We start from the raw sequence: 26,060 nt of genomic DNA on the forward strand, positions 1-26,060 counted from the left end.
CTGATGTAACACAAGCTCTTTTCGGATTGGGCTTTTTTCTGTATTGTTCCCTTCTGCATCCTCAATGCCTAGAGCAGTGTCCAGCAAGTCCTAAATGCTAAATAAATATTTATTGTCTGCATTAACTTTTTAAATATAGGAGTCTTAACCTAGGTAATAAATACAATTGCCCTCCAAATTAGGGAATGAGTGAAAAAAAAAGTAATACACTTTGCATCTGAAGTCATGTAGGATCTCAGAAACTGCCCCCCAAGTTTTCTAAAAGTGATTCTTCCAACTCCAAGGTGCTGGGTGTTATTACCATCTAGAAACATAACTTTTTTTTTTTTTAAATAGCAAGTGTGGTTTTGGTATGCAGAACTGGGTGAATTGACCCTTGGGTATTGCCATTCTGGTTTTGTGGTCATTTCTGATGGCATCCTGAGTGTTGTGTGCCTGCATGAATGCTGTGTCTTTTTTATCCAATGGGTCCCGTCAGGACTGTATTTTATGCAGTCGCTCTGGATGTTCCGGTAATTCACCAAGCTGGCAATTTGTTGGTGTGATTAGGGCAGTGCGGCAAATCTCAGATGCATTTAATAGGCAATCTCACGCTTTTTATGTTCACAGAAAAGGTGGTGCTCAAACCTAATGATGTTTCAGTATTTACGACGCTCACCATTAATGGACGCCTGTTTGCTTGCCCGCGAGAGCAGTTCGATTCACTGGTAGGTGTGGACAGCCTCCTCAGAGCAGCATCTGCAATCAGAAAAATTTGTCTGGAGCTTAATTTTTGCAGTCACATTGAACCTGGTTGCTAAAAAATCTTGAATGCTACTTGTCTTTTTCTCTTCTGCAGTCAATTAGATAAGCCTCAGGGCTTCATTTGAGATGCTCTGAGCTTTAGACTCTCCTTTGTGGAAGTTAGCCAAGTAGCACCACTACTGGGACATAATTCAGCTTTCAGAACTCTTTAGTAACTCACCTCCTTGAAACGTCCCCAATTTAAATATTAATATTAAAAACCCGAATACTGAGAGACCAGGATAGAAATAATTTTTTTAAAGATGAGACGTGGTGATTTATCTTACCCCTTAGGGGGATGGAGAAGTGCATTATGGCGGAGCAACCCTCCGGTCCAAGGAAAACGCTGTTCCCTGAAAGGGCTCTCTCCATCTTGCAAATGAAGTATCAGAGGCCAGCCACTTTCCCCAAGTCTCCAAAACACCTGTCTGCAGCCACACATGGCTCGCTGTGAGGAAAGGCTTAATCAGCTCCTGCTACTGAGTGACTCTTCCTCTCTCCTTTATGCAGGAAGTAGGGTTCATTTTTTTCTCCCATAGCCGTTAGGCATGGAACTGAGTGGCTATCAGAACATCTGAGAAAGCCTGGGGGGCCAGTTCAGAGCAGAGAGAACTAGCCTCTTCCATCTTTAGATGCACAGGGCTCCTTTACCAAGCAAAGCACAGCATGGGCACTAGAGGGAAACAGCATCCCATTTTAGGGGGAGAATTCACCCACGTAAGTGATGCACGAGTGCGTCCCAGTTTAATCAAATCCGGCATGACAGATACATCAAGATTCCCCTCCTTGGACTTTTGAGAGCTATGAGGTTCTAGCCTCATCATGATTCTGACTGTAGCACACTTAAGCGGACTTTGGTGACAGCTTGAATTCAGCTGCAGAGGAACTTAGCAGATGTGGCACTAGTTCCCCGACTGCTCCCCCTGTAGCACCCCCTCAGTGCTGTACGATCTGAATCTGCTCACAGTCCTCTTCAGCTATTTCTCATCGTCTGCCTTCATTGCTTTCTGAAAAATACATATTCCCCAACATTGAGGGATTGGTGGGGGGGATATGGCGTAAATGAGTTGTCGCGCCCTCTCCTGGAAGTGACAGCTGTCAAAGCCAGTTCAGCCGGAGCCCGACTGAAGGTGCTGCGTGATGTGTTTGCCACACAGCGCTGGGGCCTCTCTCGCCTGCTAGTTCTTGGCCACAGTGCCCAGCGACGTGGTGTGTAGATGGAGAGTGTGGACTGGCTCCAGCTCCCTGTGGGGCAGATGTCCTAACTTTTTAAGCCTCTGTTTATTTGCGCACAATCCTGCAGCCTTACAAGCTCTTAGTCCTCGCCAGTCTTCCATTTTAAGGCCCGAGTAATTGAAAGGAATTTACTCGGCAGCAAGTGCCCGGGACGTGAATTTGCTGGACTTCTTGCTCTGTGCTCTGTCACTCACCAGGTGGCAGTTACACCATCACACTAAGGACGGGTCCAGCCTTACCTGCCTCACAAAACTGTAGGCACGGAGCTTCTTTTCCGGCTTTCTAAAGATTTCTTTGAGGACGGTCCTTCTAGGAAGAGTCGTATGAAGGATGACTCTGCAGAACAGAATGTTGGCCAAACCTCTGATCCATCAACACATACTTAGGAAGTGCTAGCTTCTGTGGGACACTGGACCAGTGTCCCGGAGCCCCTGTCCTTATGGTAGTTCCGGTCAAGTTATGGAGACGAAACTAACACAAACAGCCTGGACTGAGCGCATCACAGTGCTAAAGCATTGTCTAGAATTAGCAGAGTGCCAGCAGTTTATCCTAGTTGCTTAAGGGCTTGGATTCTAGAGTTTTACTCTCTTGACATTTTAAGCATAAATGTTAGTACAGAGCAAACTACAATAAAACCCCGTTGTAATTTGGTTCTACTTTTATCCATTCACGAGTTCCTTAGGTTTTTGTTTAGGGCCTCTATTATACCATTTCAGGCACTGTGGATAATTCTGACTCTAGGATGGTCTTGAAGATGAATCCACCACGGTTCTTGTGCCTCAGGTAGCTCACAGGGCAGTGTGGGACACCAAAGTGTAACGAGCATCCAGTGTGGCAAATGCCATTGCAGAGCTTGACACAGAAGTGTGGGAGCACGAGGAAAGAGGATGCTGGGGTGGCAGCTTCCTTTAGCCTTCTCTTTGCCAGTGTCAGTCAGCCCATCCTTTTACTGTCTCAGTTTTCTCATCTGGAAAATGGGAGGGTAACAGTGCTATTCTCCCAATCACCACCATCTGGGCTTAAGAAAGAATTCAGCTCTGAAAAAGAGCGGAGAGAGGAAGAGGGAGTCTGTCGACATTCTGTGCCTCTGTGTGGGCACCTTTCAGATCTGTCTGTGCAGAGCAGACCCTACACAGCCTCTGCTCTGCTTCATCTGAAGGAAATGTCCACAGGGATATCTATGAGAAAATGGTCCAAGGCATTGCTTCCTCAGGGACCCACAGTTGGGTGTAAATTCCCCACTTGAGGTAGAAGAGCCCTCTTTGCTGCTCAGATAGACTCTGGTGATTCATGGACAGAAGGGGTCAGCCTGCCCTTTGCCAAAAAGGGGGCGGGCTTGGTGAGCCCTGCTCACTTGAAAAAAAAAAGAGAGAGAGGCGTTTCTCCTTTTCTCTCAAAAGGGATTCAGGGTGATGGACCAGCATCCACGACTAAAAGAATTTTATGGCATCTTCCCTGTAGTTGATGGGTTCATTTATCCTCTCTGTGAAAAGCCGTAAGACCTCAAGGAGAAAAGATAAGGAGCTAGGCAGACAGGAGTGTGCAAACACAAGGAACAGAGTGGGAGGGCAGGTCCACAGTGTTCAGAGGGGCTGTGGTCCCCGTGGCGCAGACAGGAGGGAAGGCAGAATGCGGAGAGCCTAGCTGAGCCTGAGAGGGGGCCTTACACCTTGCATTTAAAACCTGCCCCAATGTTTTTAACCTGAGACGTACCCTGCTTGAAACCATTCTTCTTTTTTGCTTCCATATGCTACGTGCCCATCAGCTTCAGGTCAGCTCCCTAAGTTTTAAAACTTTGGGGTAATGGTTTTTCTTCCCGGCTCTTCGTGCCCTGCATAGAGTGAACCAGGAACAACAGGGTGCACTTGTACATGCGGGTGCTGTTCTCATCACGCTTCCCTGCGTCTGTCTCGGTGCAGCACGTCTGAGAGTGGAACCAACTTGGAGGGATGATGGGGGCCTCCTTTGTGCTGGACACCATGCTTACATGCTGCACGTAAATTATTTCCATCCAATTCTCTGAACAAGCCTAAGTACTAGGTACTGGGCCCCCAGCGCATTAGAGCTAGAAACGGACAGTCATGAGATTGGGGAATCGAGCCAAGTCTATGTAGTCAAAGTGGGGTGCTCTCTAGAGAGCATTCACCTGATCTGTAACAAAACCCTAATGCCGCTTCCAGCACTCAGAGACTTTCTAAAGCTGTTCAAGCTGTTTATTTGGTTCCCCTGGGCTCCCTGTTCCTGCCAAGAAAGTCTCACAACGGCGTTCCCCACCTTTATGGCTCTCTTGCCATCCTTCAACCTATGACAGACCATCCTGGATACTCAGGGGAAACCTTGCTGTTCTGAACCCACCCAGTTTGGTCTGTTTCATCTTTTACAGCCCAGCTTCTTTCTCCAAGAACCTCTCCAGGCCACACATTCATTCCATAGCCTACTGACTCTCAAACAGCCCATTCAGATTTCCTTACCTGTTTTTCCCTGTATCTAGGAGTCAGGTGTGTGTTGATGCTTCTTTCTGTCCCTTTATACGTGCAGATGAATGCCAGCAGATGCCTGTTGATTGACGTGCAGTGCTGGACTTGCCGCTCAAGGCTGCCTCCTGTTTTAAACTGCAAACTTTCAAATGCGTAGGATGCAGTGGGCATTTATAGAATGTAAAGGTTGTGGGCAATGATGATGCTAGAACGCGAACCATATTAGTACTTCCAACCTACATACTGAATATCCAAATAGGCTTAGCATCGTATTGGGGGAGTTGTCTTTTAATTCATGTGACTTTTGTAACTTTAAACATATTGTTGTAGGTCAGTGGGTATTAATATATTATACATAAGTTTCTAATGTATACAAATCATTCATCTTATTTAGGAAAAGCACCATAACTCGTCTCTTATAAAATAAAAATGAGATAAGTCGGATAGAAAGTTTGGGCCAGGGGTTTTCCAGAGGGTGGCGGAGTTTAGCCTTCTGGTGACTGGCTGGAAACACCGTGACCACATGACCAGCACCCCTAGCTCTGCACCTCTCAGAAAGTGGAGGAAGCGGACAGCAGGTGTGATCACATGTAGTCACAGAGCCCTCTGTCGCCTGGTAACCCCGGGCGGTGTGTTATAGGCGATGGAGATGCAGCAACTTTACCCCTGTCTCCAGCCCCTGCGATAGTAAGGAGCTCTGTGGCTAAACATCCAAAGCTACCATGCCAGCATCTGCTTTGGAATAGCTTCAGCGGGAAATAGGAGGAAAAAGTCCCCAAGAACTTCTTTCAAGTTCACCAGGGAAAAGGAATTGTTTCCAGGGGGCTCCCAGGCCCACGCAGAAGAGAACCTCCATAGGTCTGTCTCCACCGAATCTTGTTTGCCATGGGCCACGTTTTTCAGCCCGTGGAACTGATTCGAGTGATGACGACGACTATATGGATGGCATGGAAGCAAGTGAGCATTCAGAGCAATTTCTCCTCGGGGTAAAATCAAAGTTTCAAGATATTCCTGAAAGCATCTCCAGAATCCTTTCCCCTCAGAAACTCCTTACAGCGTTCAGCTTGTCTGTTCTGAGATTCTGTTTTGAGGTTCTGATATATGCTTTGCATTATTATTTGTAGACTCCCTTGCCAGAGCAGGAGGGCCCAACCGTTGGAACAGTGGGAACTTTTGAACTGATGAGCTCCAAAGACTTGGCATACCAGATGACGATTTATGATTGGGAACTCTTCAACTGTGTGCACGAGGTAAGGTGCTCCGCTGAGACTGTCCCTCCGTAGGTACCATAGCAACTCTGGATACACCCTGCAAATGTTAACACGTGCTGCAATGTGGAAACCACTTGAGAGGTTTTTTAACTGTTGAGTTTATTAATAAAGCCTGTTATGAAGTCTTTGAGTGTTAAAGAAAAATCTTCATGATTCACAGCAAGCGCTATCTTCCTGAGTATGTTAAGCTAATTGCACCTACTTTCCAGTTACATATTGAACAAGCCTCATTGAGCCCTTCAGATTTTCAAGTTGAAGTTCATTGAATCCCCGTCTGCGATCGTATTCACATTTGCTGACCAATAGCAATTTGTCACATCAGATGGAGAAGCCGAGCGGGTGTTTTGATTCAAAACCAAAGATGTGACATCATTTTTCTTTCTTCTAGCTGGAGCTAATCTATCACACGTTTGGAAGGCATCATTTTAAAAAGACCACAGCAAACTTGGATTTGTTCCTGAGGAGGTTTAATGAAATTCAGTTTTGGGTTGTCACTGAGATTTGCCTTTGTTCCCAGCCCAGCAAGCGTGTTCAGCTCTTAAAAAAATTCATTAAGATAGCAGCCCAGTAAGTATCATCCGCCTGGGGAGAGAAAAGCATTTGAGCTGGGTTTTCATGTTATTCCCTTTGTTTATGCCTTAAAAAGAAAAGTAAGATATAAAATCTCCTCATGCACCGGGACCAACCACAGGGGCTTAAGAATCACTGAACTCATGTGAAAGATGTATTTTGTCGCTTTTGTAATATTTGACATCAGTGTGTGAATTAACATTTTATGGCACTGATGCTCGAGTTAAAATTGTGACCTCATTTTGCTGTGACTCAGACTTTGTGCCTCCTTCGGTTTAAGAGACCCTTCAGCAGACAAAGTTCTGCTGTACAGAGCTCTGTCTAAAGGGCTTGGGCTAGTCGAGGTCCAACATGACGCATTCTCGCCAGTAGAGGGCAGTGGGAACATGCAGGTACAATGGCGCATGCAACTCCGAATAAAATCGGTAGAATGCATAAAGGCAGGCTAACCAGGCCCATGAAAATCATCTCCATAAACATCAGAAAAAGCCAGCATCTTATAAATATTCTATTTAATAGCACTTCATGGGAAACAATTTATTTACTGCAGGGGCCAGTTAGATTTCTCCCTGACATGAATTTAATCTTCTCCTGCTATTTAGACATGCCTGACAACCTCCTGTTTACTTCCATGTTTTTGGTATCACCACAGTGCTAAAAATAAAACGCTAAATGCGGCTGGTGGCTGGGAGACTTCTTTCCCTTCTAAATGCAGGGAGTGCTAGCACAGGAAAGTGGGGAGCGTAAGTGACCCCAGCTAGGCAATTTTCTTGAGCCAAAGAGTTTAGATCCCATACAGAGTCTGATTTCCAGAGCTAAACAAAGAAGCAAATGCTGCCTGACATCTTGCACATATCAGCTTGCCAAATGCCTTGAATTATTTTGCCAGAAATTGGGAGGGGGTATCCCATGGACCCAAATGCTGGTATCTCTTAATTGGCAAGAGCTGCCTTGTGGAAGAAAGATTTGGTAAAATGTTGCTTGTGAATATCTGGTTCAGAGTGTAGCCACTTTCCCCAGGAGCCTGAATAGCGTTGTTGCAAGGGACAGATGCCTTCGCATGTGTGGAAGGAGATGACAGTGGAACTGTGACAGTATGTGCTCCCTGTTACGAGGAGAACGTTCTGTCTTCACCTTAGCCTGGCAGAGCCACGTGCAACAGGGAAAGAGAGATGAACTCTGCACACAGCCATGGTGATCAGAAAACCTTTGGGGGCCTAATCCTGCTGTTTTACAGAGGCAGCCTAGGAGAAGCTTTCAAAAACTCAGGAATTTTTTTTTTTTAATGTTTTTGCCTTTCTTATCCTTCTTCCTTCTGATTATGGGTAGATTTGGCTTTCAGAATAAATTGGCTTGTATTATTTAACAGTTATTTAAGCTGTGTTCTCCGACAGTAGAACTTTTTACACACCTCAGCTGGAGAAGATTGTCGACTCTGAAACCAAGATTTACATGAATGAGATCTAAACCTAGCATCAGTTGGCTTGTTTTGCATGATATTTTTAGAGAACTTTAGCCCATCCTATTGAAGCTCTTTGACCTGCCCCAAACTTTGGGGTCCAAATGTTATCATCCCCGTTTACAGGTGAGGAGACAGAGCCTTAGAGAAATTTCAGGACCCACCAAGGGTGATAAAGTGAGTTGGTAACAGTGACCAGAGCAGTGACCAGAAATGCAGGACTCTTGTCCTGTGTGTCCTTTCAAGATCACACAGTAGGACACAGGCAAACGTGTCCCTGACCCTCCTTACTGCCTTCAGCCCCGGGGTCTCTGAAGTTGAGCTCAGCCCCTGACCTGAGAGCCACCAGCCTTGCACGGTGAAGGCCCCTGCTTGCTTCCTCACCAGTGACAGAGATTTAGCTTCTCTAAATCTGTTTCCCATTTCCACACAGATCATTTAAGAATCACTGCTTGCTGCCTCTGCTAAGAGCACACAGGCAGCCAATGCAACAATTTGATTAGCCTTTTGCAAAAATGCTAATCCAAACAAGATTTAATTACAATGCAGTCAACTTAGATAACCATATTGATTTGTGGTAAAGGATTTGCGCTTACTGCAAAATGGATTCTTTCCCTTTGCAAGGAGCTTGGTATGAAGAAGTTGAAGATTTCTTTTTCTTTTTCAAGTTAAACCAAACACTGGGCTAAATATTGCCATTCTAATAAGAACCTTCAGCCTTGTCCCCCAATATTCTTATTCCCAAATATATGTTCATAAAAGCTAATAGGGCATAAATACAGATTCAGAATGATCAGCATGACTGACATCAGTCAAACACAGAAAATAAGGTTATTTTTGGGTCAGTTGTTTAGGTTATTAGCTGTATGGGCATCATTTGTAAATTGACTCTTTTCAACAAATTAGAAGCATTTACAGGGTGGATGGAGGCCTTGGTGGCTGCTGCAGTGTGACTCTTAGTTCCCTCTCACGCTGCCAAAGCCTGAGGTGCCCAGGTTCAGGCTGAAAGTCTGGAAGTCTTCGACATTTTGCTTCCTCTCTTCCTAGCCCGTGAGCTGTTTCCCCCCAGGTCCAACAAGGCTTTTAGCAAGCTTTGGGATTATAATAACAATCCCTGGGGTAGGTGTCTTTACATTCTTTCTCAAAACCTGAACCTCAGTGGCCAAAACCCATCACCTTTCTAAAATTACAGTGAGAAATCAAACAGCAGAACATGGTCACTCAGGTGGAACTTACACAGTGCGTTAAATCTATCACTGCCCGTTCTCATAGAGGAGTCCTGACGAATATTAATGACCGTCAGAAGATAGAACTTTAATTTTTTTCTAATCTCGCTCAGAAGTGGCATTTCACTCAAACACGTGCCTCTTGTGTTTCAGCTGCAAGGAGTACAAAAACCTGAATTCCTTTTTTGCCATCGTCATGGGGCTAAGTAATGTTGCCGTGAGCCGCCTGGCACTAACGTGGGAGGTAAGCTTCAGCTGAGATCCAGCTGTGACTTTTGCCTTAAGGATAAAAACACAGGCTCACCAGTGAGCTTTTTTTCACAGAAATATCACTCACACTTGTATAACAATGGAAAAGGTGGGACACTTTGAGGGAAGTGACCTGTCTCCTTTTTCCCATTTGCCCCAGAGTATGAATTATAACAGGTACTGTCCTTTTGTGTATGGGGGGCCGAGGGGCTCTCAGCTTCTTGGTCTGTACAGTGTAAATAGTGATAAGTCTGGCTCCTAGGTGCAACACGAATCGCAGCGTCGCTCGGATGACTTCAGAGGTTTTGCTGTAGATCCTATTGTTCTCTGGAACGTCTGCTTCTTGCTTTTGAAATGAGCCTTATCTGTAATTAAGAGAGGACAGAAGAGCCATTTTTCTCCAAGTAGGCATTTTGCTCCTGGGAGAATTGGCCAGAAGGCCAACTGTTTGGCCTAGCTGAGCGCTAAGGATCTCAGAAGCCCCAGCAGACCTCTCTGTGTGTGGAGGAACAACAGTTGGCTGGAATTCAGTTTGGTGCGAAAGTTGTGCAGGTGTGCTGTGAATCTCTGTAGCAAATACATTTTCCGTGGTTTGTTGATGGTTGGTTATTTGTGCTAGAGAACATCTTCATTTTTCATCAGCTAAGGACTCAAAATAGGCCTGACCCCTCCTCTCATGTGGTACAGAGTCAAAGCAATACTAATCTCTAATAGAACACACACACAAAAATAGACTCTTACTAAAAATAAAAAAAGTATGTGTAAGTGGGGCAGAAAAAGAGGTCAAGCATAGAGGCGTGGATGACAGAGACTTAATTTGCAACGATGCTTTCAAAAGGCACCGAAGACAGCTGTTTGCATCTCTAAATGTTTTCCTTGAAACATTTCCTTCCCCACTGCCCTCTTGAAACTCTTTGCTTTCTCTGTTCCTCCTCAGTGTTTCCACTGTTTATAGGACAGGTCCTCACAAGTCCTTCTGTCTTGGGTTTCTCTTCGGATTCCAGGCAGATGCAGCACCCGGCAGCTCATCCCCTGAATATAGGAATGAGGGAATCGGGGAGGCCTGCACGCCACGCAGCTGGGCCGCTTCCAGCCAGTAAAAGTCAGTGCTGCCAGGAAATCTGCGCGATGACGTCAGGGTGCCTCCCCTCCCTGTGGCCCACAGGCCTTGGAATCTCTGGACACCTAGGGTTCCCTGTCACATAATGTGCTTTCTCCAACCTATTTCCAGCTTTTAATCCTCTCACAGAGTCCAAATGATTTGGGTGGGAAAATCAAAGCTATAAAGCCTCATGGGGTCCAGGAAGGCCAGGTATAGGTACACAGAAGAGCCACCAGACATTAAGGCTGGAGCGTGGGGGCAACACTCTCAGGGGCCCCTTTCCTGGTCTTAAAGAGAGAAATAGCAGGCCGCCTGGGCGGTGGGGGGGGGGGGGTAGGGGGGAATGCAGTCAGCGAAGGGAGAGGGTTCACTGACCAGTCCTTCACTCCACGGGGGGAGGAAGGAGCACAAGCACACGTGGGCTCGTCCTGCTGTTTCTGCCTGTCGCTGGAAAGAGAAGAGCCACCTTCATCACTTACATGGCTCCATCTCTTAAGGTGAAATGTAATTGGATCATCCTGCAGGAAGAGCCTTCATTCATAAGCACCTCAGACGTGGGTTTATCTACCTGTACTTGCTGAAACCCTCCCACACGGCTCCAGTGAGTCACGGGATGGCAGCAGGAGCAATGTGGCCTCTGGGAGCTAGAGAACACGTGTGAGACGGCCAGGGACCAAAACAGAAAATAGGGTGGAGCCACGTGGCAAAGGGAATGGTTCAACATGGAAGAGAAAGATCAATCTGAGATAAAGCAAGAGGGAGTGAGAGCCCGGAGCAGAGTTTCCTGGCCTTGGTGGTGCTGATGCTTTGGACAGGATCGTTCTTGGGGGTTGCGGGTTGAGGGCGTCCTGTGCCATGTTGGAGGCTTTGCAGCATCCCTGGACTCAACCTACTATCTACCAGGAGCACCTCTCACTCCACCCACCCCCGTAATGACAATGTCTGCAGATATTACCAAGTGTCCCCGGGTGGGAGGAACAGAATTGCCCCCCTAGTTGAGAACCTCTGCTCTGGAAGCATGGGGTGTAGGAAGATCATAGTGTGAAGACCCACAAAATGTTTTATTACCCTGTGCACTCCTGCCTTTGACCCAAAAGTCGGCTAAGTAAGGAAAGAGAACTAGAGTGCAGATCTAACCAAAGAGGTCATTCACTCCTAATTTTTAAAATGGTCTGTGTTCCTGGAAAGTGATCGCCTAACATGGTGATTGGGACCGTCCATGCGGCATGAGCACCTTGCATCCCCTGATGCCCATCCCAGCCTTCGTCCCTTTGAACTTGCCCTCTAAGCAAGGGTATCAGGTTTCCTGTTTCTTAGCTTGAAACAGGAGCTAAGAAAATGAGTTTCAAGATGATGAGCAGACTAGTTCCTAGAAACAAAATAAAATGTTTTACAGTATTTAAATGGGAATGTGACAAACCTATTCAGAAAAGAGAAAAAGAAGAGGAAGGAGTGTTACAGTGGATTGCAGGGGCCTGACTGGTGAATCAGTGGTTGACGGTAGACTTCACTGGAAACATACCACGTTGCTCTGTCTTGGTGTGGCCCTGTCAGAGGAGAAGAATTCAGCTTTACTAAAAGCTCATGACCTAAACAAAGTGAGAACTAATAGATTGAAAGATACTGGTGTAGATTTATGGGTACAGTCAGTGATGTTGAATCATATGCCAAAATATAGCCATGAGAAATTACCAAATTGATAGAACTATCAATTTTTGTGTTATAGCAAGGCAGAGAGTCATGTGGGAGAAACACCTGTGTAGGGAAGCATAATGCCTCCCTACATAAGGGAGGCAGCAGAAAAGGAGGCTGGCTTTGGGATTACGGAGGCCCTGACCGGTATCAGCCATGCCACCCTGGCATGTCATTTAAACTGAGCTGTAATCTCTCCCATCTATAAAGTACAGGTTTAATCCAGTCAAATACATTTTTATTGAGCACTTACTATGTTCCTGACATTCTTTTAGACACTGAGGCTATAGCAGTAAACCAAACCGATAAAAATCCCTGTTCTCTCGTAGCTTACATTGTAAAGGAGGGGGAGGGTTGAATTAGGTAGTTTCTAAAACTTTTAATCCTAATATTCTCTGGCCTAAATTCCTAACTGTGGGAATCAGAGAGTTTAAAACAGTGAGGGGTTAATTCCAAACCACTTGTAGTCTGGGAATGTGGTCTTTTTTTATGAATAATCCACCGCAGGAAACATTATAAAAGCAGTAAGACCAAAGCATTGGTCGTTAGTGTTGGTTCAACTAGGTTAAGACATTTAAAAGACAAGTTCTCTAGATTCCAGAAGATTATCCTCAGATGACAAGACAGATTACAGTCTGGCCTGTCTTAGAGACGTTTGATTAAGAGCCAAAAGAAATCCATTTCCCCTAGAAATGGTGACACAGGATACATATCAAGAGACTGAATCTGACATATGAGTGTGGCATTTTCATTTCATTAACAGAAACTGCCAAGCAAGTTCAAGAAGTTCTATGCGGAATTTGAAAGTTTAATGGTAAGTGACAGTGGCTCCTTTATTCTGTTCACTGTCTGCATTAATCCAATTTCTGATTAGCTGAATTGAAGTTCTCATTTTGGAAATTTTATCTGTCCTTGCATGACTTTAAGAAGTTTATGATCCCATTTTAAGTGCTGCTAAAACAAGCATGTCTGACTAATGAATGGCACCCTCAGGTACTAACTTAAAGAGGACTTATGTCCCACTTAAGGTCAATTTGTGTAACTAAGAAAAGCAGTGTAATAGGACCCTTTCCATCAGCACAGGTTGGCCAAGGGTTGGAAGCTGCATTTTCCTTGGCTTGCCAAACTGATTTTTCCTCATTGGTGGGGAGGTGTTAACAGACAGAAGAAGAGTGAGTGGGACTTGGCAGGAGTGATGGGAGGGTTTCAGAGAAGGTACGTCCGTCAGGACTGGCTGTGCAGGACAGGGAGGAGGGTGGTCAGCTCTGGGAAGGAGACGGTGCTTCAGCAGAAGGGGAATCTCATAGCTGGGGTTTGTTTTACATTTGGCGTTGGCTCTCAAAGGGGCTCTCTCCCCTTGACCCCGATAGGCATAGCTCCCCTTCAACCAAGAAAGGAAACAAAAAGTAAATGATTTTCATGTCATACGGGAAGCTGTTTTGAAACAAAAATCAGTTGGTTTCACTAAGTCCACCTTTCTTTTGTAGCTACGCTTTTTTCAAAACTACCTGCTTGGGAGATGACAGGCTGGGTGGTGTCTGTGTCACCAGCTGTTAACCAGCATCTCTCTGTTTCTCTAAAGGATCCTTCAAGGAACCACAGGGCCTACAGGCTGACAGTAGCTAAGCTGGAGCCTCCTCTCATCCCCTTCATGCCTTTGCTCATTAAAGGTAATTCCAAGGGAATGCGCAGGCCGAGCCAGTGATGAGTATATGGGGAGGAAAATGAACAGGAGCCTAATCAGACGGACCTCCCTGGGACGAATGAGCCCATCTCTCTACCTTCTTCTTCGTCCCCTCTCAGCCCTGACTTTCTGAGTGGGTTGGAGAGAATTTTTAGAGAAGCAGGACTCCATCCAGGCATGGTTTGGAAGACTTGATGGTGAAATAGACAGTTAGTTTGGAAATTTTACTAAGCTCAGGTAAAGTGCTTTAGAAAGTTAAACACCTAACATAAAAGGAACTATTATCGGCTTTTTTCAACTGCAGTGTTATGCAAATCCTCTAGCTTACTCCAAAGGTGCTATTGTGGTTTCTTACTATGACATATTTCTATTAGTGATTAGAATGTGACTTTTATTTCTTTGCAGATATGACATTTACTCATGAGGGGAACAAGACATTCATTGACAATCTAGTAAACTTTGAAAAAATGGTACGTACAGTATTTTTACCTTAACCACTTTTTTTAAGATAAAATTTGCATTTGTACTAATAAAGGAAATAATTTCCATATAGCTGCCATGTTAAAAAGCTAGTTTTGAAATATTAGGTTCAAATTGGCTACCTATTTTAGTCTGTCAGTTCTCTTTTATGAAACTGAATAGTATTTGCGCAGCGGCTCACAGCAGCAGCTGGCTTTTATGCTGTGTGCTTCGTCCTTGGCTGCCTGTTGCTAAAGTGCATGAATGTTCCAGAGTGACTTCCATGTTGTTGTTTTGTTGCAAGGTTTGTGGAGCTAGACTGCCCAGGATGCCTTTGAAATGTTCATCTGCTGAGCCTGACTTTACTGCATGTCGGTAAAAGGCAGCTCTACAGAGGATCTTTATTATGAAGCAGTCATCTGAATGTGTATCACTTGTTCCAGTAAAGTTCACCCAAGTTCAGAGTGGGAACTTGAAAATCTTCATAACCAAAACCATTATTTTTTTTTTTTTGAACAACAGTTGGGTGGAACTGGCACATACTCAGTGTATTTCCCAGTGCCCCTCCTCTGCAAAAAAAGCTGTGTTATCTGGCATTAGTTTGCAGTTTACTTTCTCGTCTTCTGTGAAGCAATAAGGCAGGTCATGCCAAAACCTTTCTTTAGCTACACAGCACACAGTAATAGAATGCGCCACTGTCTTCTAAACCCTTCGGCTGCAGCTGTGCGGATGGGGTGTCCGGGTGTTACCTCTGTGCGGGTGAGCACGTGCCTGGGCTACGCGTTGCAGTGGTGAACGTGGAGCTGCCGGGAAAGCTCAGGACTCGGAGTCTGGGGGACACGAGGCTCAGTTTTCGGCTGCATCCCTTTGTAGCTGTCCCTTAACTTCTCTGTAGGTCTGTTTCCCCAACAGAAAATGGGGATGTGGCTGCCCCATCTGTCCCTGGAGATGATTGATGGGTTGAGAGTATTTAAATCTTCCTGTAAGCCATACAGTGCTATAAGCATTCTTATCAGAAAACTATTCTAATTGTTTCTTGAAATCCAGCTAGTATGTGTGACTCCAGGAGAATTCCAAACATCTCACAGTAATCCTATAAGGACCGGACCACTGGACTTTGGGAACGAGCATATTGCAAAGCCCAGCCTGGTAAAGACGGGCAGCCAGTGCTGGCACCAGGTCCTGTGTCTTAAGCTTCTTAGGAAATAGCACATGAGTCCACACTCCTCAAAGACACTTTATACTAAAGGTCAAATATTTCTCAGCAGTCTTTCCCTCCCACCCCCACACCAAGGGCAGAGTATGAACATCTCTATCACTGTGTCAGTTTAATAGTTCTATGATCAAAGGGAAAACATTCTTTGCTCACATATTAGTATGGGGAATTAAACACATTTCCCTGACTTCTCAAAAGAAAACGTGTTTTCCAGAAATGAAAGATTTAGCACATAGGTAAAGAACCTTCCAGATCACCTGGGCAACAGTACAGGCTGAGGGTGGCTAAGCCAACCATCTGACTGTGAAATATCCATGTGCAGAGGCACAGAAGTCAGAGTTTGCTAAAGAGTTGACTGACCTTTAGCACTTTTGATCATTAAAGTAAACTACGCAGAACAAACAAGAACAGCAGAAGGAGGATGAGAGTCGTTTCATCTAGGTTTTTAGATCTTAGCATTGCATCCACAACCTGCAAAGGCAAAGTTAAAATCGTATTCAGTGGATGTTCAGAGCGTTTCCCTTCCCGGTTTCTACACTGCATACTGACAGCAGTGGATTCTTACATGCCTCGCAGGGAGGAGAGAGGTCCTTCACACCCTGCTCTGAGAGAGTCCACTTTGGCTTGAAAGCCACTGAAGAGCTCAGATAGCAGTTCAGCGGCACTAATGGAAACCTAAATGAACGCTGGCTGAAGCAAGATAAGTTTATTCCCTTCTCACTTAAACGTCCAAGTGTGGTAGCTCTGCTCCAGGAAGCAGTCAAGGTTCCAGCCTTCTCTCTTGCCATGTCATCATCCATGTGGTCCAAGACGGTGGACCACCACCACCCCTATCCCAGCTAGAGCAAAGAGGAAAGAGGTGAAGACCCACTCTTTCCCTGTAAGTATATGACCTGGAGTTGCACTCCCCACTTGGCTCACATTTTATTGGCCAGAAGAAACTCAGTCACATGAAAAGTTAGAATGTATAGCCCTTAAATTGGGTATCCATGTGCCCCACTCAAAATCAGAGGATTTTATTACTATGACAGAGAAGGAGAGAAAGGATACTGAAAGAGTACTGCTAGTTCTCTGCTCCGGCAGCTATAAACTGTATTTCATTTGATAAATCATACCATGAGAAAGTTTAATTGTACAGTTGCCCTTCCATGAGTTAGGTGTTAATGAACTGGAATTTCATAAAGATTTGATTACGTTTTCTAAATCTGGCTTTGACCAACCTGGCACTTGCTGCCAACTTTTCAACCTTTTCTCCCCATAAACTAGCCCACCCCTGCCCCTGTACCACCACCACTTCCAACGCCCACTGGTGGCTGCTGTTATTGCTGTGTTCTTGGAGAAGGACGCATCTGTCTCCCTGTGCAGGTTGATGTCCATGCCACTTCCCAGTCATCAGCAAGGCCAAGGTGGTGAGCAGAGCTGGCAGCCTTTGTGGGGCTGGTAGGCTGTATCTCCTGAGGGAGCCCCTGCCAGGGGCGGAAGTCACCAGGGTAGTCGGGGACGCAGATGCCTTTTCTTGGTGGCAGCATTGCACCGTCACAGCTAAGTACTGTGCCAACCCTAAGCATTTTTGTTTTGAACCTCTTCACCCTTGAGGTATGAAACGAGGATTAGAGAATTTGCTGCATATTGGTTTTCAGGATTTATGAGTATGAACAAAAGAGAATTCACACTCTGATCCTTATTCAAAATTTTTTTAAAAAGCAGACATTCTTTCATTTGGGGGGAACATAAAGGAGTATTCAAAAAATGTTTGAATAAAGCCCTTTGTAGCTTTCTATGGCATACATGAATATTTATAACATTTAGGAGGTAGACTAGCAATGGATTAGAGGATAATATGCTGGCCGGCTGCCACTAGCCCAGCCTGCATAAAGCATGCTGATAGCCACGGTGCTGCTGTATTAGGAGGTTGGTTCTGTTTCAGACATACCCATATTTAGGTGGGTTTATTTATGACTGTTATTTTAAGATAGTCATTTTATTTTGAATGAGAAGCCTATCCAAACTTCTCTACTTCTGGAAACATGGACAGAAGCTAATTCATGAAGGAAGGGCAATGCTTTGAATCCATATGTTTTTGTATCACTAATCATGCCATTCCACGTTTAGCAACAATATGTTTTCTATCATCAATAACATTATCACAAGATTCATGGTGAGAGCACTGGACATATATCAAGCTATGGGAAAAAAGTCTCCAAGTAAAACTCTTAAGTGTCCAAACCCCCCAATTCCCAGACCTTTCCAATGCAATAGAAATCTACAAGAGGACTTGGAAAGTTTACTTCTTCATATAGAACACATGAACTGGGCTGAATGCAGATGTTCTGAAGGGTATGTTTCAAGGCAGTTAAATATGTGTAGAGTATCTAGGCAAAGAATTTTTCTATAAAATATAAAAGAAATCCAAAACGTAATCCTTGGCTTTTAGGAGATAATATGCAATTGAGAAGATAAAACACAAACACTTGAAATATTAAAAATCAACAAAAGCTATAAAAACTAGTTTTCAACAGTAATAAGAGATGTCAAAATGGAGAAAAGATAGTTTCTTCAGCAAGTGGTATTAGGAAAGCTGGACGGCTACATGTAAATCAATGAAATTAGAACACTCCCTCACACCATACACAAACAACAACAACAACAAAACCTCAAAATGGTTTAAAGACCTAAATATATGACATGACACCATAAAACTCCTAGAAGAGAACATAGGCAAAACATTTCCAGACATAAATCGTAGCAATGTTTTCTTAAATCAATCTCCCAAAGCAATATAAATAAAAGCAAAAATAAACAAATAGGACCTAATCAAACTTACAAGCTTTTGCACAGCAAAGGAAATTTCATAAACAAAATGGAAAGACAACCTACGGAATGGGAGGAAATATTTGCAACTGATGCAGCTGACAAGGAGACAGAGAAAGACAAGGGCTTAATTTCCAAAACATACAACATACAAGCAACTCAATATCAAAAAAATTTAAAAATTAAAAAATAAGCAGAGGACTAAATAGACATTTCTCCAAAGAAGACAAACAGATGGTCAACAGGTACATGAAAAGATGCTCAACATCACTAATTATTAGAAAAATGCAAATCACAGCTACAGTGAGGTATTGCCTCACACCGGTCAGAACGGACATCATTAAAAAATCTACAAATAATAAATGCTGGAGAAGGTGTGGAGAAGAGGGAGCCCTCCTGTGCTGGTAGTGGGAGTATAAATTGGTGCAGCCACTATGGAAAATAGTCTGGAGCTTCCTTAAAAAAACTAAAAATAGAATTGTCATTTGATCCACCAATCCCACTCCTGGGCATATATCCAGAAAAGACAAAAGCCCTAATTCGAAAAGATACATGCCCCCCAATGTTCATAGCAGCACTGTTTACAATAGTCAAGACATGGAACCTAAATGCCCACTGACAGATAGAATGGATATATATACATGTATACATACACACACACACACACACACACACACACACACACACACACACACACACACACACACACACACACACACACACACAGGAATACTATTCAGCCATTAAAAAGAATGAAATAATGCCATTTGCAGCAACATGGATGGACCTAGAGATTATCATACTAAGGGAAGCAAGTCAGACAGAGAAAGACAACTATTATATCACTTATATGTGGTATCTAAAAAAATAGTACAAATGAACTTATCTACAAAACAGAGACTGACAGGCATAGAAAACAAACTTATGGTTACCAAAGGGGAAGGGGGGAGGAGGGTTAAATTGGGAGAAGGGAATTAACAGATGCACGCTACCATAAATAAAATAAACAAGGATTTACTGTATAGCACAGGGAACTACATTCAATATCTTGTAATAAACTATAATGGAAAAGAACTAAGAAAAAAGAATATAGTTCTCTCTCTATATATATATATGTATGCGTAACCGAGTCACTTTGCTGTATACCTGAAATTAACACTATTATAAATCAACTATACTTCAATAAAAAAGAGATGTCAAAAGGCAAAATGCAAAGAGGTAACTTCCTGCAGCTTATAAGAGGAAAATAAAACCATGTTAAATATAACAATGTAATATAATCAAATCCAGACTTGTTACCCTGAGCACCCATCCAGCTTCATCTCACACTTCATCTTTCCCATACTCAGTCCCAGTTGGTGAAACCAGCCTTCTTTCTTTTCCTTCCTACCTCAGGGCCTTTGTGCTAGCTGTTACTTTTGCCTGAAATTGTCTACCGCCAGTCCCATGTCTGGCTCCTTCACATCATTCAGGTCTTAGCTCATGTGTCCCTTCCTCTGAGTGGTCTTCCCTGACCACCCTTCAAACATTCTTCTCTCTGCCACACCTCACCAGACAGCTTGTTCTCAGATACCTTGCTCTGAAGCTGGTTTCACAATCTGAAATGCTCTTCTTTATTGCCTCTTCATTGCCTGTCTTCTCCACTAGCATGTAAGTGTCCTTGACCAGGTATCTTATCTGCTTGGTTCACTGATACTTCTCTAGCACCCAAAAAGGTGTCTGACACATCATAAGTATGCAAGAAATGTTTGTTGAATAAAAGAATAACCCAATCATATTCCAGTGTTGGACTTAGTGAAATAGGACAGTGCATTAAAGCATTTTTAGAGGAATTTATATAACAAGGGTTTAACCCAATAGTATTTTCTACTTTGTTAGAAAAATCTGATTAAGCAGAATGTCCCAAGCATTTTGCATTACTGATACGTTATGCAAGATGACTCCCTTAGCCTTCTGTTCCTCACTGGACATTATTCTGTCTCCCCTCCTCCCTGTGTACTGTGTCCGTCCTTCAGTGTCCTTCCCTGAGGGCAGAGATGTGAGTGTACCTGCACACTCACCTGAGCTGCCGGGTCCCAGGATCACCATATGTACAACATACCATGAGTATCATGCCTGTTACACACTTGTATCTGTATGTCACACACCTCTTGGATATTAAAGATCCACAAGATGGGGCTCAGGGTTCTTCCTCAGGATACATATATGAAGGCTGGCTCAGCTACTGGGCCATTTTATCTTTTATCTCTGGTCCTTACCGTGCACTTAATTCCACTTGGTTGCTATCATGGGTCTTTGCAGGTTAGAGACATATATGTTTCTAGATCTTGTTGTGGAAAAAAACTCTTGTCCCAAGATACGAGGGTCTGAGTAAAATCATCAGAATGGTATGAATGTGGTTTTTACACATGCTAAGTAAGGAGTGGTTGGCTGAGATCCTACATTCGATAGGCATACAGATGGAGCAGAGGCAAACCTGTAGGGGAAGAAAGAAGAAAAGAAAAAGCAATCTGGCAAACTTTAAGGAGAAGGATGGCAAAGATCTCAAGGGAAGGAAAGACAAAAACTGTTGAGGGCAGGCATTTAGATGCCTGAGGTCAGGGAGCAACTTCTCAAGGGACTCGGAGCAGAGAGGCTGCCTGGCCTAGGAAGTGGACGGCTGTTCTGGCAGCTGGCTGTGAGTGGGAGGTCGAGAGAATGTAACAGTGCAAGGTGGTGTTTTCTGGAGGGCCTGCTGGTCTCAATTTGAAAGACAGACATAGAAGTCCCCTCCACCTTAGGGATGGAAGAGCCAAGGGAGAGCTCAGTCCGGGCAAAAGACTCAGTACAGAGCTGGCCAGAAAAGCTGGACACAGCTGGAGAGGCCTGGTGGGTCACTGACTGTCTGCAAAGAAGTGAAGGTATAACGTGGCCAGCCCACTCCTGAGGGGAGGGTGCCACAGTAAGCAAACGGGGAGCCTGGGCCCCCAAGTCTGAGAAGAGGCCCCTCTGACACCTCATTGGATTCAAGGGAAATTCCTTGCATCCGAGCTTGAGATAGATTTGCGGTTGGGACCATAACCTCAGGGCCTCTCGCCTGGGACAGGCTTGAGTGTGGCCAGCTGGTCACTCCCTCCTCTGGATAGCATCTTTGTGCTGGCCACTCTGTGACTCAGGCCCCAGGAAGGACATCTGCTTCCGAGTCTATTTTCAGCTTCATAAAGAAAGAAATACCTGAGGGTAGTCCTTCTCATGCCGCCTCATTTGTCCTCTCTGAGCTGCCCGTGTGAGTCCATGTCCTGATGGAGATGCATCAGCTTTCAGCTGGGTCCGTCTCTCAGCCCTGTAGGTGAGGACCTGTATGAACATACTGACTCTTGCAAATAAGCTCGGAAGACCCGTACTTAGAATTCATCCCAAGGAAAGTGTGGCTGCGGGAAATTGAGAATGTAAATTCCCCGAGGGGAGCCTGGCATGCTAGCTGTGGGCTGCTTTCTTGGCTAGCATCGTCCAGGGCCGGCCGATGAGCCAACCCTAAGGTGGTGATTCCCAGCAGGGGTTGGGGCTATGTCAGAACCAGCTCAGGTGTGGAGAGGGGCCTCACACTGTCCACCTACACTGATTCAGGCATCTTCTAAAGGAGCATGGGTTGGGGGGAGGGTATAATCAGTGGTAGAGCGCATGCTTAGCATGCACAAGGTCCTGGGTTCAATCCTCAGTACCTCCGTTAAAAATAATAATTAAAAATATTTAATTAAAAAATAAATAAACCTAATTACCTACCCCCCCCCAAAAAAAGCAAGTCTCAGAAGAATTATGTTAGGGAAGAAAATCTGTTTAAATAAATTAAGAAGTGCGTTTTCCCTCTGCCCCTGAATTACAAATCGCTGTTTTAATAAGCTAGTTGGTAATGGGAGTGTGTCATAACCTCAGGTTTGTTGGGATGGGGAGGAAAAAAAACAGATGAGAAGCTCTGCTTTGGAGTCATCAGGTATTTTCCCAATGGCCCGGCATTACAGGAGAGTTGCCTCTCCTGCTCCAGGCAGGCCAACCTGCTCCGGCAGGACCTCCAAGCCTAGGGTATAATTTTTGGCTTCATCCCTGCTGTGGAAGTTGGATAATAAAGCCCATGTCTTTTAACCTTAGTTTCTGCCAACCTTCTTTAGCTGAGAACAGCAATGAATAAACAGTCAAATACTGTCAAAAATAATACATGAGGCTTGTCTGCAGAAGGATAGGACGACTAACTAGACGGCTTTTAGTGGAGATAAATGCGAAGTCCTCCCCTTGGGTCCAAGAGACCAACTGCACATCTACAGAGAAGGAAGCTCAACAAAGTTGGTAGAGAGATCTGATTCACGATTAGTTCAGATGTCAATAATGTGACTTTCTTTAAATTGTGGGCTTGGATGTGTATCATCTTCTAGATCAAGGAAGGAAAATAGTTTTGCTTCTGTGCTGTGTGATTTGCCTAGCGTGGGGCACTGTGCAAGGGACTGTCCAGAACAGACCCGAAACTTAAGAGAGGTTGCTGAAGGAAGTGGGAGTATCTAGGCTGAAGCACAAAAGACTTGTGGGTGAAGAGATGTCCGTGATAGCCATCTTCTAGTGTTTGAATAACTGTCCTGTTTGAGAGGAACTAAACGTGATTGTCATAGCTCCAGAGCTCAGAACTAGCATCGACAGATGAAAAGCAAAGGGGGAAGGATTAGACTCAGAATAATAGAGAAATTTCTAATAGTCATGAAAGGCTCAAGATGCAAGGGGTTGCTTTTGGAGGCAGTGAGTTCCCCGTTGCTGGATGCACTCAAGCCTGTGTTTCTAGGCAGGCTTTAACGGTATTGTACCCCTGGAGGCAACTGAAGAAGGGAATGTCGGAATTGTCCTTCGGCAACCCCAGGAAAGTGCCTCGTAGCTGTTGGTAGCATATTAAATACGGCAGGTGTCAGTGGGTGCAAAAGAGGGTGGAGTTACAATATCAAGTTAACCCTTCCGTGGCCTCGCGAAAGCCTTCTGTAACTCCGCAGTGACCAGCAGGGCTGGTGGAGTTCAGGTGCTGTTCCTGAGGGTTTACGTGTTGCAACATTATCGTGCAGCCATCACCAAGGAAAAGAATGGACCTCGCTGCAAAGCCAGATTAGGATTTCAAAGTTAAAAGGAAGTTGTTTTTGAGTACAATTAAAAAGGATACGTCAAAATTAAAACCATTGTTAAAATTAATCAAAGATTTAGAAAGGTAGAATGAACTCCATAGCTGGAAATTACCGATTTAAACAATTGTTCTCACATTTGAAACTACATAATGAGCTAAAAATTATGAAGCCTCAGAGTATAACTATAAAGAGTAGTCTAAAACCCAAGTCAGAATGAAATGTTTTAGCTTTCACACTAAAAAGCAGAACAATGACTCCCTACGAAATGGTATAGGAAGAGGTTTCTGACCCCTGCTAATTGTTTTATTATTCTTCAGAGGGGCACACTGGCAGCATTTCCCAGGGTTTTCAGTAATTACACTCCATTCAATATCTGAAGAATTACAATAATTCTACATGGAATATACTTATGCCCTTTGGATGCAAAGCCTTTGGAGAAGTGAAAAAACAACTTAAAGTAAATTAGCAGGAAAATTATCGTAGTTACTGTTTATTTCAGGGCTCCATATATCAGAGGCTAATTATACATTGTATGTTACATTTTCTTGGAGTTATTCGTAACATATTTCTCATGCTGATCAACTGGACGTGCTGGTTTTCAAGATCCTTTATGAAAGTGAAGTTCCAACTTCTCCGATTGCCTCTTTGTGTGTGAGAAATTATCCAGTGGGGACACATGTCACCTCATGCTTGCCAGAGTCCTCGAAGCGGTAGTATGCAGCGAGGAATTATGAATTTTCACCTGTATATATTTGTAAAGCCTCAACTCCTCTATGAAATTTTTTTTTCTGCCAAATAAGTTGATCTTTTAACACCCCATCAGCTTTCTCAAAGTTGCTTTCTATATTTTGGCAAGCCAAGGGTCCACGAGAGAAGAAAGCCAGGACTGGAATCAAATAGCCACTCAGAGATTCCAAAGTCTCTTTTGTTGGCTCTAGCCTTACCAGTTTTCTGCTATTGTGAGAATTAATCCACCATCTCTGCAGGAGGGCCTCAAGATCAAAAGTGTCCTGTGACATTACACAGACTTGGGTCTCAGTTACCCTTAAAATACCATGAGCAAGAGATGTACATCGTGGCTCAGAAATGGCTTTGGTCTCACTCATGTTTCTCCTCATGTTTCTGTCTGTCGTTTTTTTCCTCCTTCCTTTTTTTTTTTTTTAAACTAAGTTGAGTGCAGTTCAAAAGGTTTCCTCATAAGTTTTGATGGCAACCAAAACTTTACAAAGAAAGGAAGATCACCTAATGACAAAATTTTAAAGGTTAAATAAATTGTGATCCATCCGTATGACTGAATACCTACTTACTTTAAAAAGGTTTTAAAATGCAAATGGTGTGGAAAAGAGTCTTAGTGCCGTGAGAAAAGATTCAAATCAAAACGGAAATATGTATGTTCTGTATGACTTCCATTTTTGAAAAATATGCTTATGTATTTATTTTTTTAAGTGTTAGAAGGAAAGGTACCAAAATATTACTGCAGTTACTCTGTGAAGTGATATTCTATGTGATTTTTATTTTGTTCTTTACATTTTCTGATTTTCTAAAATGTGCCCATGTTAGTGTTCTAATCAGAAAGGATGAAGAAGGAAGGAGGGAGGCGATCAAATAGTTAAGGTTCACCTTAAAACACACACTTTTGCTGGAAGATGAGGAAGGTCCATAACGCACAGTATATAGAACAATGTGGAGATGGAGTATCTTGACTATGATCGCTCAGGCAGTGGAATCAGATACTTCATTACTGAGCCATATTCACTGTGAGGAACTTGACAAGCTAACCCTTCTCCAAATCTACAGTAGTTAACAGATTCTCTTACAAGTGCACAGCGGCCTCGGGGCTGGTGAAAACTAGTCCTGAGGAGTAAGGTACCGTCTCAGGAACGACAGACTGCTTGCCTCTTTCCAGTAACTAAACACGTTATACCACAACCAGTTGCCTTTAGAAAATCAACATCTCAGAACAGGCTGTTTTTCATGGTTCCAGGTGTTGCCAATAAACAATGGTTTATTCTCTTTGTTGGATTCTACGCTAACCTGCATTTCAGTTTTCCTGTTTTCTTTATTCTTTTTAGCGCATGATTGCGAATACTGCCAGGATGGTGAGATACTGCAGGAGCCAGCCCTTCAGTAAGTTAAATGCTGCTGCAATGTGGATCTTGGTGATTAAGTCCTTTCTAATGAGGCTGCTGAGACATTCTAGAAGCCTGGGCGGTATTTGATTGTGTCAGAGCTGCTTTGGACCACGCATTCCATGGGATAGGGGCCTTGAGTTTAAAATTCTCTAGCTGTAAAATGGAACATTCTTTTATGAATGAACTTATGGGGACTGAACTTGCTCTCTCCAGAGCGGCTAGAGACAGTGAAGGCAGGATTGCCAACACATCTTGCCCGAAGCTGACTTTCTGACTCACTGCTTTGTGGTGAGAAACTCACGTCAACTCTTGATGACTCACTCGGTCGTTTATAAACTGAGAAAGATATTTATTGTCTCTCAGGGTGTTGCAAGAATGCATTTGTGCGTATAAGCACACTTGTAAGTGAAAGATCCTATAGCAGGAATTCGTATTATATGTCTAGTACTTCTAGGTGAATTAAGATGCTCGTCTTAAATCTGGACATATAGCATAGTAATTGGTATAACACAGTGCTTTACTATAAAACTGTCACAAGTAATAAATTGCAAGTTTAAACTG

At 43.9% G+C, this 26,060-nt stretch overlaps 1 protein-coding gene and 1 long non-coding RNA gene across 9 annotated transcripts in view; one reads left to right on the forward strand and one right to left on the reverse strand.

Annotated features, from left to right (window-relative positions):
- Positions 1-26,060, forward strand: part of RAPGEF4 (Rap guanine nucleotide exchange factor 4) — a 273,372-nt gene that overhangs the window by 243,689 nt on the left and 3,623 nt on the right. For all 8 annotated transcript variants that reach the window (XM_031451662.2, XM_031451663.2, XM_031451665.2 and 5 more), the window contains 8 exons: positions 610-707; positions 5,621-5,746; positions 6,156-6,334; positions 9,176-9,266; positions 12,829-12,879; positions 13,648-13,735; positions 14,155-14,219; positions 25,440-25,494. In XM_031451662.2, the coding sequence (XP_031307522.2) occupies positions 610-707; positions 5,621-5,746; positions 6,156-6,334; positions 9,176-9,266; positions 12,829-12,879; positions 13,648-13,735; positions 14,155-14,219; positions 25,440-25,494 (753 nt within the window). The remainder of the gene's footprint in view (positions 1-609; positions 708-5,620; positions 5,747-6,155; positions 6,335-9,175; positions 9,267-12,828; positions 12,880-13,647; positions 13,736-14,154; positions 14,220-25,439; positions 25,495-26,060) is intronic.
- Positions 20,584-26,060, reverse strand: part of LOC135321140 (uncharacterized) — a 33,704-nt gene continuing 28,227 nt past the window's right edge. Inside the window, exons 3-4 of the long non-coding RNA XR_010380611.1 lie at positions 21,449-21,557; positions 20,584-20,711 (exon numbers count right to left, since the gene is read on the reverse strand). This is a non-coding gene — a long non-coding RNA (uncharacterized LOC135321140). The remainder of the gene's footprint in view (positions 20,712-21,448; positions 21,558-26,060) is intronic.

This window comes from Camelus dromedarius, chromosome 4 (assembly GCF_036321535.1).
Source record: "Camelus dromedarius isolate mCamDro1 chromosome 4, mCamDro1.pat, whole genome shotgun sequence".
Classification (NCBI taxonomy): domain Eukaryota; kingdom Metazoa; phylum Chordata; class Mammalia; order Artiodactyla; family Camelidae; genus Camelus; species Camelus dromedarius.